The sequence below is a fragment of the Nesoenas mayeri genome (assembly GCF_963082525.1).
Source record: "Nesoenas mayeri genome assembly, chromosome: 2".
NCBI classification, from domain to species: domain Eukaryota; kingdom Metazoa; phylum Chordata; class Aves; order Columbiformes; family Columbidae; genus Nesoenas; species Nesoenas mayeri.
In genome coordinates this window covers 133,085,185-133,097,199 of record NC_137543.1, presented here as the reverse complement: position 1 = coordinate 133,097,199, position 12,015 = coordinate 133,085,185, and the positions used below count along the sequence as shown (strand labels likewise).

Below are 12,015 nucleotides of genomic sequence, written 5' to 3'. Positions count from 1 at the left end.
AGGACCAGGTTGGACAGTTTGCAGAATATCTCTTCTCCTCATCTCAACCCCATCTGGTGACATCTTGTAATGATTTTTTGGGGAGTGGAAGAACATCTGCCTCCCAGAATTTAGCATCAAAGTATTTGCATGATTTTCCCTGACACACTGTTATTTTGTATCTTGTCATTGCTATGCTTATATATAGCAGCTCTCCTGTGCAGGCAGATGCTGTAACTTCTTATAAGTAAATGTGATTGCTTATTATCCAAAAAGTGGGTAATGTTGGCTATGAACAGATGTACAAATTCATTATAGTGCCAAAAAATAGTAATGTCTACATAGTTTCTACAAGGATTAGAATCCCTAAAGTCAATCTGTTCCAAGTGGATATCTGAAAGGAGGTTATAGACATGCATCAGAGAAATGTCTCTAAACATCTTCAAGCTCATCCTCCTCCAATGAATACTCCTGCTTCCTGTTCCTATTATTTTTTTTTATTTCAGCATCATTGTTCTGATTAGCTAAATATAAACTTCTGTAACCCACAAAAGGTCTACTATCAACAGATGTTTAAACTACCTATGCAATACAAACACCCCCAAAATATGGTGCAGCTTTTGTGGTAATTTTTTCCAGGTACAGAAGATCTTGAGACTACATGTAAAACAATACATAAAAGATTATCAGAAAAAAAAAATGTGTATCAAAATTATTTTTTAAAATTAAGATTGTTATAAACCTGTCACTCTATTTTGAAATAGTGATCAGACTTTGCCGTGCCATCAACATGTCAAGGATTCCTGCAGAATAGCCTTCTAATATGTCTCACCCTTTCTTCCACATTGTGTAGCTTGACTTCACCAGACTTGTCATATTGGTGAGCAATTCTATTTTATCCCCAGCATTCATGCTGACAATTCTCTAACCATCATATCACAGAATCATAAAATCATTTAGGTTGGAAAAGACCTTTAAGATCATCGAGTCCAACCATTAACCTAGCACTGCCAAGTCCACCACTAAGCCATGTCCCTAGGCACCCGACCTACATGTCTTTTCAACACCTCCAGGGATGGTGACTTCCCTGGGCAGCCTGTTCCAATGTTTGACAACCCTTCCAGTGAAGAATTTTTTCTTAATATCCAATCTAAACCTCCCCTAGTGCAACTTGAGGCCATTTCCTCTCAACTTGCTACTCAGCAGAAGAGACAAATACCTTCCATGCTGCTCTCCTTTCAGGTAATTGCAGACAGCGATAAAGTCTCTCCTCAGCCTCCTTTTCTCCAGGCTAAACAGCTCCAGTTCTCTCAGCTGCTCCTCATCATACTTGTTCTCCAGACCCTTCACCAGTTTTGTCACCCTCCTCTGAACTCTCTCCAGTGCCTTAATGTCTTTCCTGTAGTAAGGGGCCCAAAACTGAACACGGAATTCAAGGTGGGGCCTTATTAGCATCGAGGGCAGGGGGACAATCACTTCTCTAGTCCTACTAGCCACACTATTTCTGATACAAGCCAGGATGCTCTATCTTGGCCACCTGGGCACACTGTTGATTCATATTCAGCTGCCTGTTGATGAACACCCCCAGGTCCTTTTCTTCTGGGAAAATTTCCAGCCACTCTTCCCCAAGCCTGTAGCGCTGCCTGGGGTTGTTGTGACCCAAATGCAGGACCCGGCACTTGGCCTTGTTGAACCTCATACAGTTGGGCTTGGCCCATTGATCCAGCTGGTCCAGATCCCTCTGTAGAGCCTTCCTACCCCCCAGCAGATCAACGCTCCCACCCAACTTGGTGTGGTCTGCAAACTTACTGAGGGTACACTCGACACCCTCATCCAGATTGTTGATAAAGAGATTAAACTCTTGCCTAGGCTTTTTGTTTACATCTCTGACATAGAAGCTAGTCAGGATCTTCTACATACCGCTTCTCTTCTGTTTCCATTTTCAGTTGTTTCTCTCCCAGATCAGGAAAGGCAGAGCTTTTTAATTGTTCTTGCTACCTTCCTTATTTTGGCAGATACGTTGCAAATACAGAATGCTTTGTTAAGTTTGGGTATTTCAGCCCTTGTACATTGTGGTTGTGTCACTTTGTACGCTAACGTGACATGACACAACAAGATGCTTTGTGTTGAATACAAAAGATCTCTGAGATCCCTGTGCATTTCGCAGTGTGTCAGAGACAGGTATTACAGAAATCAGTCTTAGCCTACCCTGATTAAAGGAAAAAGGCAGTCTACCTGGCTTCCTGATACTTTGACTCCTCAAAAGACACTGCTCCAGGGGACTTCTAGTAAGTGAAGTCTTCCCTCCACCCTCTTCCTCCCAGGCTTACAGGATCATACTTTGCATTTGCTTCTTTTTAATTTAAAAAGCTGAATAGAAACTTGAAACCACCTTAAGCAAAAATGAACAAGTCTGGTCTAAGGAATTTATCCTTTATTTGCTATCTTTGGAAAGGGTGGTTTTTCAATTAACACTTAAACTTTTCTGATTTCCCTTAGGGCTGATAAGAATCGAAGAGAAACATGCGTTTCCAAAGATCAGGAATTTAATTCTTATTAACTTAAAAAACCACAAAGCAAAACAAGCAAAAAAACCCCACAAAAACAAACAACAACAACAAAACCTGGCTGGTTTTGTCCTAAGTAGGTTAGAATTAAAGTAAATCATGGGTTCTGCAATTTTACACCTCTTCCATGGGTTTTACTAGTTTTACTCTCAAATTAGAACATATCAGAACTAGGAGCACTGATACAACATTATGTTTTCCCCTTTATACACTTATATGGCCTTTTACTAAACATCCCAAGGAAACCCCTGGCTAAATTAAAGCCTCCTGCCTGTGAAATACTACACACATTATAAATACAATTCTTTCTCCCATTGTGGTTGTTTCCACTTGTCACTTGTCCACCTTGTGTCGAGCATGCATCATACAAATAACAGCTATAACTTTTATAAAATTAATAAATTGAAGGCCACGAAAGAAGTGCTGGTACTTCATAAGAGTATGAGACAAGGAGCTATATATTCGAAGAATGACACAGGCATATGTAAGGAGGCCTGTATAATTCATCCTTTTCTCACTTCAGGACCATTCAATGCTAAATTAGAAAGTCCTACTACAAAGTGGAGGCATGAGAATACTTCACTGAAGTAAACAGCTGTTTTCCAAAGCTTCATATAACTAACAGAACTGAAATGTGCAACAGAAAGCATTAAGCATTGTTACATACAGGGGTAGGTGCCTGTATATGCCAAAATGCCATTAAGACTATTTATTTATTATAGCTAAGTGCTCTATGTAACGACACACAAGTTAGGGTAGTGAGGTCTTTTAAGATCAAGACATCATTTTAGCTCCACTGGCTGTTGTGGGCTCTGAACAGCTGCTTAATTTCAGTATTGACTTTAAATGTTTTTAGTCTGGCTTACATGATGTCCAATACAGGGGGAAGAGGTATCCCCAGTTAAATGCAAAACTCGTAACAACATAACAGAAACTGTACTAAAATGTTAAAATCAATATCACTATTCTGGAGAGGAAGGAGTCACTATTTCCTGAACAGTGGTCTTCTGATCCTGCTGCATTGGAGCAATTATCATTTGAGGTAGAAGAATACTGAAAAGCTTTCACTCCCCTGTTGCACCTCCACTTACCTGCTATATCACAAAAAGGCAGAAACAAAGTACTCCCAATTCTTATTTCACCAGGAAACAACAATGGTTCTCAAACTGTTTGCACTCCCCCAATAAAAAAGTAAAAATACAGGACATTTGAATGTCTTTTTTTTCCTCTCAAGCAAACACACAGACATATAAAAAAAAGCTGCTTCCATTACTTATGGATGTTAAAATTGATGCTAACTGAAACCAACTGAGATTAATTTTAAGGAAATATTTTCATAAATCTATAATATTGTTTCAGTATGGTTAAAAAAATATTCAACATTAATCATCAGAAGACCTGACAGAATCCAGTACCTCACCAACATTTTTTGACTGTTCTTCATGTTTCGGGATTAAAAACAAACAAACAAACAAACAAACAAACCAACCCTACTTTGCAGGCAGAAGTCCTTGGCTACCTTACAATAGCAGAGCAGAAAGATGAAATAATTTACCCGTAAGAATCAAGAAACATTGAATTGTGAGAGGAGGACTGTTCCAAAGAACCAAAGATTTAAAGTTAATACATCTTGCAAAAGGAGAAGTGACTAGTGGTAACAATGAATCCTTTTAAAAACAATATAACTCATATCTGCTTGCAGAACTTAATTTTCTCACATAACACAAGCAAAAATTAGAAACACAATGGAAATTATTTCATAGCATACTTCAGAGGTAATGGATGGAATACTTAAGCCCATTGCTGGGTAACTGACCATACAGACTCTAATTTGATGTCACCTTTTTTGTTTCTTTGACAAAGTGGTTGTAATAAGGAAACCGAAAGCCAGAAAAATCACATTAAACAAATAAAAGTAATGGGTTTTAACCTCTGAAAAGTGCTATTAAAGTGGGCTTCAATGTCAGATATGCAAGTGATGAAGAATGTTTGTTTTAATGAGTTCTCAAAGTCATTACAAAAAAAATGGAGTTCATGCAATTTTTGAGCAACAAAATTTAAAAGGTTTCAACAGCACTACTTTAGAGCTGAGAAGTTAACACTTATGATGTCAGAAATCTTGACATCATCACAGTTAAATCAGAAAGCAACACGTATCTGAACAAAGAAAATCTGTTTAGAATATGTATGTTCCAGGCAGCAGAGAAGAGGTAAGAGTGAAAACTAAATTGAGATCCAGAACACAAAATTGAGATGCCTCACAACCAAATGCATGCAAGCAACCTGGCTGAATGTCCTCAAAATCTGTGCTGGATTTTTGGCACCACACATAAAGGAAATTCACTGTAGCATACATACATTTTAAGATCATATTGTAAACCAACTTTGGCATTTGTTATTTCTCCTTCAATTCATTTTATGTACAAGGCATCTTTTTTTTTTCCCCCAAATTATGGCTATCATTTTTTTAATCAAGCAAGAATTGGAAAAAGTTTTCTAAGGGAATGACTCCTAACTTGATAAAGATCATACAGGAGTATTTTTACCTACTTTAATAGTGTTACTAGCTTATTCCTTTCTAGTTCTAAACACATTCAAAACAGCAATAAAAGGAGAAGCACTAGTCTGTTCTGCCCAGATCGGTACCAGACAAGAGGAGCAAAAAAGACTACAGATGGCAAACCTGCAAGGATCAGGGAACTGACCTTTGAATGAATGTTGCAACCTAGTGGTTAAGATACTCAGAGATCTTACATTTGTGAAAAAGAACACATCTGGAAGTAAACTCTCTAAATCTACCAATGATGCATTTAAATAGAGACAAACTTTGAAAGCAGTATTCCACATTACCCACAACATAACTGAAAGGCCTATGTTATTTGAAGCAATAATTCAAATGGACAGTTTCTTTCTAAGGAATGCATGTTTGACTGTTGTTTCTTTCCCCACACTGTTGTTGCATAAAGGTCACAACTGTATAAAATACACAGGAATGGGATCGTGATCCCATGCTGAGTCAGCCAAAATGAATTCCATTCCCAGCTTTGTGAATGACTCGCAACATGAGTAACAAAATTACTTTTTTTTAATTTTTGCTCATCTGTAGAATGATACTTATCTACTTTACCAGGTTGTTGTAGGAATATGATGGGTATATTAATATTTAGAGATCATTACAAATTGCATCCATTCCTACAAAAATCTGTCCTACAGTAGCTTGACTAAGTTTTTCAGGACAGCAATTATCTATCTTTTTTGTGTTTGTTTGTACACTTCCCAGAACAATAGGGTCTTAATCCTTGACTTGGACAGCTAGGCACCATTGAAACATAAATAATTAGCAAACAATACGAGTTGAGAGGTTTAGCGAAGTGTTATCCTTCGCAGAGCTCCAAGGCACTGAGCATTTACATGACCAGAATTTAGTCAATGTAAAGGGAACTGGGAACTAGGAACCATAGCCTCAGTTGCCTGCTAACAGCTTTGGTGGCTTGCTCTTGAAAGAGCAGAGACATAAAAAAAGACGACTGATGGAATGCATATGTGAGAAGAGAACACTATTCAGAGGAGTGCAGGGACTGAAAATATAGTTGCCTTTTGAGCAAGGCATTTAGAGCAAAAGCTTTTTTATGTATTTGCCAGTTCTACTGTATCTGCAAACGAACAGCAAACAGAGTAGGAGTTTGGGGTTTGTTTTGGCGTTTCTTTTTGAGAAAAAACATATAAACACGCACTTTGCCAAAGAGACACATCAGCAAGAAAGAAACAGCTGTATAATCAACAGTAGCTGTTGTCTCTTGAGATGTGTTCTATGCACAAGTATACCCACTACATTCAAGCAAGAGTCTCACTTAAAAGTATCAACTGTGTGTTATCATACACACCAAAACCATCCTCCTGCTTCCCATCAGAAGTAAGAAAGTTGGAGCTAGTCCAATCCCTTGAGTAACTCTTCATCTTGGACAGCCCTTCACTTTCAGAATCTACAAATAGCTTCAACTAAAAAGCATAAAGAGTAGAACAAGGAATTTGTGCCAACATTTTTAAGTAAAACAATTACTGAACAATTAAGCAACTGTTTCTTCTTCATTGCATGTCCACACATTTGTTCTGTTGTTGGTGACTTCTAAGCTATGCACTCTCTGAAGGTGGATATCAGTAATTTGGGCTTGTTTAGAAATGAAAGACTGATGGGAAGTGAGACTGTCAGCATTACTGGAGTGAAAAATAATTCCTTCCAAGTGACAAATGAAGAAATGCACTACTTCCAGTCAGTTGAGAAGATACCTGGAGGACAGGCAATTTCCACAAGGTGATGAACGAAAAGGAAGTAGAATGCTGAGATGAAAGCCTGGAGTGTTTCCAGTAAACTCTAAATGCAGGCTGGGGCAAGAAAAGAGCAGTCTCCAAGAGGGATAAAGGCAAAAGAATCATGGTTTAATACACAACCCACAATTTTTATCTTCTTAAACAAAGATGATGTTAAAGCAATATATTAAGAAAAAAAAAATGGAGAATTACAAAAGATACTAATGAAATATTATTTTTAGCCACTAATCAAAGTACGTACAGTACACATGCAACATGAAACAAATTATACACTTATTTACCTACACTTATCAATTTAATATTATCCCAGAATTTTAAAACAGCCTATATCCCATCATATTATTATATGTCATTATTACACTGTTTATGAAAAACTCTTTGATACTCTCTGTCAACAATATATATGTAACTTTAAACATATGTAACTGCTCATTTAAGTAATCTATTTTATGGGCAATACAAATTAAAGCAAATCTGTCTTTCCAATAGTTTAGACCCCTCATCCCCTCTTACATGTGGCAGTTCCTGAAAAACTTGAACAGATTAGAATGATAAAGCATTTTCGTCAAAGGACTACAGAGAAGTAATACACATACAGTTGCATGTGATCTGAAATAGATGCTGAGTCTCTGTTTTTGAAAGAAGAGCAATAAAGTTTAGTTTTTCTTTTTTTAAACTAAAGTAAATGGAAGTCTTAGAAAGTCACAGTCTTACCTGTTGATATGCTTCATAGATTATATCAAACAAGAAAGCCTGAGGCATTTCACTCGCTCTGTACTTGGCACGTTCCAACGAGTGGTCTAAACAGCCATCTGCAGCAGAGGCAATAACCGTAGAAACTAGAGGACGAATTGCTCCTGCTGCCTGCAGAACAAAACACAAAGAGAGGCCTAAATGTTATTAATGTATATCAGAGAGCTGCAGTCAAAGAAAAGTAAGAGTTTTAAAATACATTTTCTACCTATTTATCTTTTATATATCTCATAATGCACAAGTCATACTACCTAGTCTGTATAAAACTTTCAACATGAACATAGCAACAGAAGACTGCATAAGTACACGCTGCAGGCCAATTTCCAAAAAAATAAATCTGAAGGTCCTTCATAAACATCTACTACAAATACACGTACAAAGCTGAAACCTTTGTTTTTCAGACTTTCTTCTACATACATATTAGATTGTTTCTGTGAGGGCAGTTCTAGGCCCATTCAGATATCAAATAGCAGGAGACATACCTGAGAAGCGTTGACAACCCACAACACCTATTGCTTTAATAGATTTCAATTTGGCTAAACAGCTCAGAAATAAGCCAAAAGTTTCAGAAAACTGAGTTTGTTCCTCTGTGTTGAGTTCACCCTGTGAAATACTGAGCACCCACACTTAACAGTGAAATAACTGGGAATACAGTTTATACATCAGAAATCATTCAATATCTAGCAGCACCATGCCCCAGAATAGCTGTTTAAATGTTTATATTTCAGTTCTGGTTTTGCTTAGATTTGAAATCAATTAAACATATATCTTTGATCTTTTCATCAATATATAATAATAAATATTTATGGCATCTCTGAAATAGAATCATTTTAGTCATTTTGACACCAGAAAGCTACCCATACTTCATCAGTCACTTATCAGTTGCTCACATTACCTTTAGATGAAGCTAAAGGCAATTGGGACAAAAGTTGTCCATACAATAACGAAGAAGAGGATGCAATGGAAGAACATTGCTTATCACAGGGCAAAAAGCACGCCTTTTAACAATGCCAACCACTGAGAGTAGCATCCTTACCCTATACTGTTTATTATCTATTTTTAAGAATAATAAAAAATAATAATTGATGCTGTTCCAAAACATTTGGAATTATCCAACATCTTAAATCAGTATACCTAAAAAACCACTCCCAACAGTGGATTTTGACATTTTTCACTGCAGCCACAGATCATCGTTAGAAGTCCAATGAAGGTTGACACAGAAAACAGGTCTCTTATCATGTAAAATAAAAGCACTGTTATTGTTGATTTCATCTACCTTCTGTTGGCAAATCCTGCCCTCATATATGTGAGTCTTGTCTATTCTTACAGGATTTCTAACCTCAGATAAGCATAGGGTGACAGAATGGCACACTAAAAGAGAGCCCAAAGTTTTTTTTCCTCTTGGAAGAGCAAGAATTAGTTGTCTTCCCTCCCCCTTTCACACTGCTGAACAATAAAACAAAGAGGAATGCAGTGAGCCTTTTGAGCACTTTATGAGCTCTAAAATACAGCTTCTTAGTTCATTCTTTTACAGAATGAGGACAGAGTTGTGAACCAATTTCTCATGCCCAAAGAGGACTGATATGGATGAGCTACTGGGGCAGGGAGAAGGGAGAGAAAATATTCAAAAGATTCACATGACAGAGAAATATCTGAACCACTTTCTAAACATCTGAAAAGCACTTTTTCTAATATATGGGAAGAAATATCTCTATAAAACACTATATGGAGCAAAACATTATCATCCAAAGACAAAACATGGTGCAGAAAGATGAGCAAGAACTATGAAATCACAGAACCATCTGTAAAGGATCTTGAGAGGTCACTAGTCCAAGTCTCTGTTCTAGGCAGGATCAATGTCACTCTTGTCACAGAAAAGAAAAACTGACAAAACTAAATACCACTGTAATTTTAGTAATAGGTCAGTGTATTAAATGAGGAGTAAATTTAATAGACATACTTGGAGGAAAAACTGTGCACAAGCAGAAGTCGAGACTACATAATCTGCAACTTGTCCCCACTCTAGTTCTGATGATCCAGGACATGGATTATTACCTCTATACCCCAGCTGCTGGGCATTTGGACTATGTTATTCTGCTCTGCTGTCATATTTTAATTGGTCACACTCACACACATAAAAAAAAATATAAAATGAGAAGGTCATGGGAAAAAAAGACAGAGCAGCATGCTAGCCACAGCTTTTCTGTAATTAGTTAAGTCTTTTTTTGTTTTTTCCCTGAAACAGTTACCATTCCAGAAAACAAGTTAGCAAAAGACGCTTCCTTAGGCTGATCCAATATTTTATTACGGTTTTTAACAATCATGTCATGTCACATTTTAAGCAAAAAACAGGCCAAGAGAATACAATGTGACTTGCATAACCAAATCTCACAAGTGAAACACGCACTCTGAGGAACAAAAAACCAAACTGCAATTTTAAATAAAATTGAAGTACTTAAAATTATATTCTTAAAAGAGCTCTGAAACACATTGTTTTCTTGACATCTGGTTTATTGCACAATAAAAAATCATGAATGTCTGTATCTGTATCTTTGTGACAATACTGAACCACATCTCCTGCTCTGCTGAGGCCTAGCTCTTCCAGAAGATTCAGGAAGGCATAATTTCTAATAAATCCTAACATATCATGTTTTAAAACTGACAGTTAATGTCTCAAGTAATTGGAAGCTTCATGGCACCTAAAACCTAACAAATGGTATTTTTCAAACAACTACAACATTGCTTTACATTATCCCAGAATTGAGCCCAGTGCAGCAGGCTGGGAGTTTTTCACCTGCCATCTGTCCATTTCAATGAGAAATAGCAAGTTGGGCACAATGAGAGGTCTTCTGCAGCAAATCCACTCAAAACATAGCTGACACTGACTAAAAAAGTGAAGTTTAATACAAAGAATAAGAATTATGGCTGACTTCTGACTATGTGAGGGAAATTCTAACTACAAATATAGTCACAGGATAACTAGCAGTCATTGGATTAAAAAAAAAAAAAAAAGAGCTTTTATTCCAACAAAAGGACAACTCAGTCCACTTCCTAAAGCCAGGAAGTTTCTACTGCACAGAAAACTTTCATATGATGAACAGATGTGGTCCAAAAGCCACGAATCCATGAGCAAGAGCAGGGCTGTCAAACTCATTTTTTGCTGGGGGCCACACGAGCCTCGCAGTTGCCTTCAAGGGGCCAAATAATTTTAGGATTGTGTAAATGTAGGGGTAGTTACATTTATACAGTCCTAAAATTACATTCAGCCCTTTGAAGGCAACCGCGAGGCTGATGTGGCCCCCAGCAAAAAATGAGTTTGACAGCCCTGAGCTACAGTATACTTGCTCAGGTTCAGAACTGAGTTGAAACCTTAATGTCCTGAGAGAAGATATAGAAACTGGTTGGTTGTTTTGCTCAGTACCAGCTCACCTTTTTGCAGGATGCTTCTCTGTCTCGGCACACATGCACAGGCTCCCTCAATCAGATAATACGACACAACATAGGGCTGAGTTTACCACCTCAATGACACAAGAACTACATCAGTTCCTAAGGTGATGTTCAGACTGGGTGAAACTGGGATCACTCAAAGGAAAATACTGGCATGTGTATGCCCTGCATTGTTTTCATATAGGACAAGAAAGCTGAGTCCCTTACACAGGAACCTTGCATCTGCAGCATAAGGGTGTCTCAAAAAGATGGACCCAATTTCAAAGCCCCCTTGCTTTGAAATTGCATCCCTCTTTTTGAAACACCCTGTACTTCAGGTACATTCTCTAGCTGGCATATGCCAACAGAGCTGCCAAACCCAAGCCAGCTTACACAGACAACACCACATGTGCTTCTGTGTCCAAAATCAGCTCACGAGTATCTTCCTTCATGGTGTAAACATAATATTTGGCATGTAAGAACAGAAGAACTGAGCTGTGAAATTTGTTGTCGTATACAGGCAAAAGAGCAGCACAGTTTAAGACGTATGGTTTGTTCTGTGATGTTTCCTTCTGGTTAGCGCAAGCATCTACCCAACTCATCACAAAGGCTTTTCTGAACTCCACTCCTAACAGTCTTGCAACGAACTGAACAGGGAATTTAGGTGCTTAAGGCAATGCTACAGACTACATTTTTTAGTTCAGAAACTTAAACATTAGGGCACAATATGGCAAATAATACAATAAGGTAGTACTGTATCTAAAGGGGATTTTGTCCCTGGCAACTCTGGAGTCTAAGTGAGAAACACAATCATCCAGCTAGTCTGCGTCTATTCAGTTACAACACAAAATATTTCATTCTTTGCAAGGAATTTTCTAGTTGTTTTTCTGGTTATAAATCAGTAACAAAGACCTATTTCCATACTGGTAAAGAGAATGTATACTGAGTCTCAAGTATTTGA

General features: G+C 37.6%; 1 protein-coding gene across 1 annotated transcript in view; it reads right to left on the bottom strand.

The window, feature by feature from the left end:
- The window catches only part of CRPPA (CDP-L-ribitol pyrophosphorylase A), a gene marked incomplete at both ends in the record, with an annotated part of 115,799 nt that overhangs the window by 83,711 nt on the left and 20,073 nt on the right, over nt 1-12,015 (bottom strand). Inside the window, one exon of the mRNA XM_080339118.1 lies at nt 7,590-7,739. Within this exon, the coding sequence (XP_080195244.1) occupies nt 7,590-7,739 (150 nt within the window). The remainder of the gene's footprint in view (nt 1-7,589; nt 7,740-12,015) is intronic.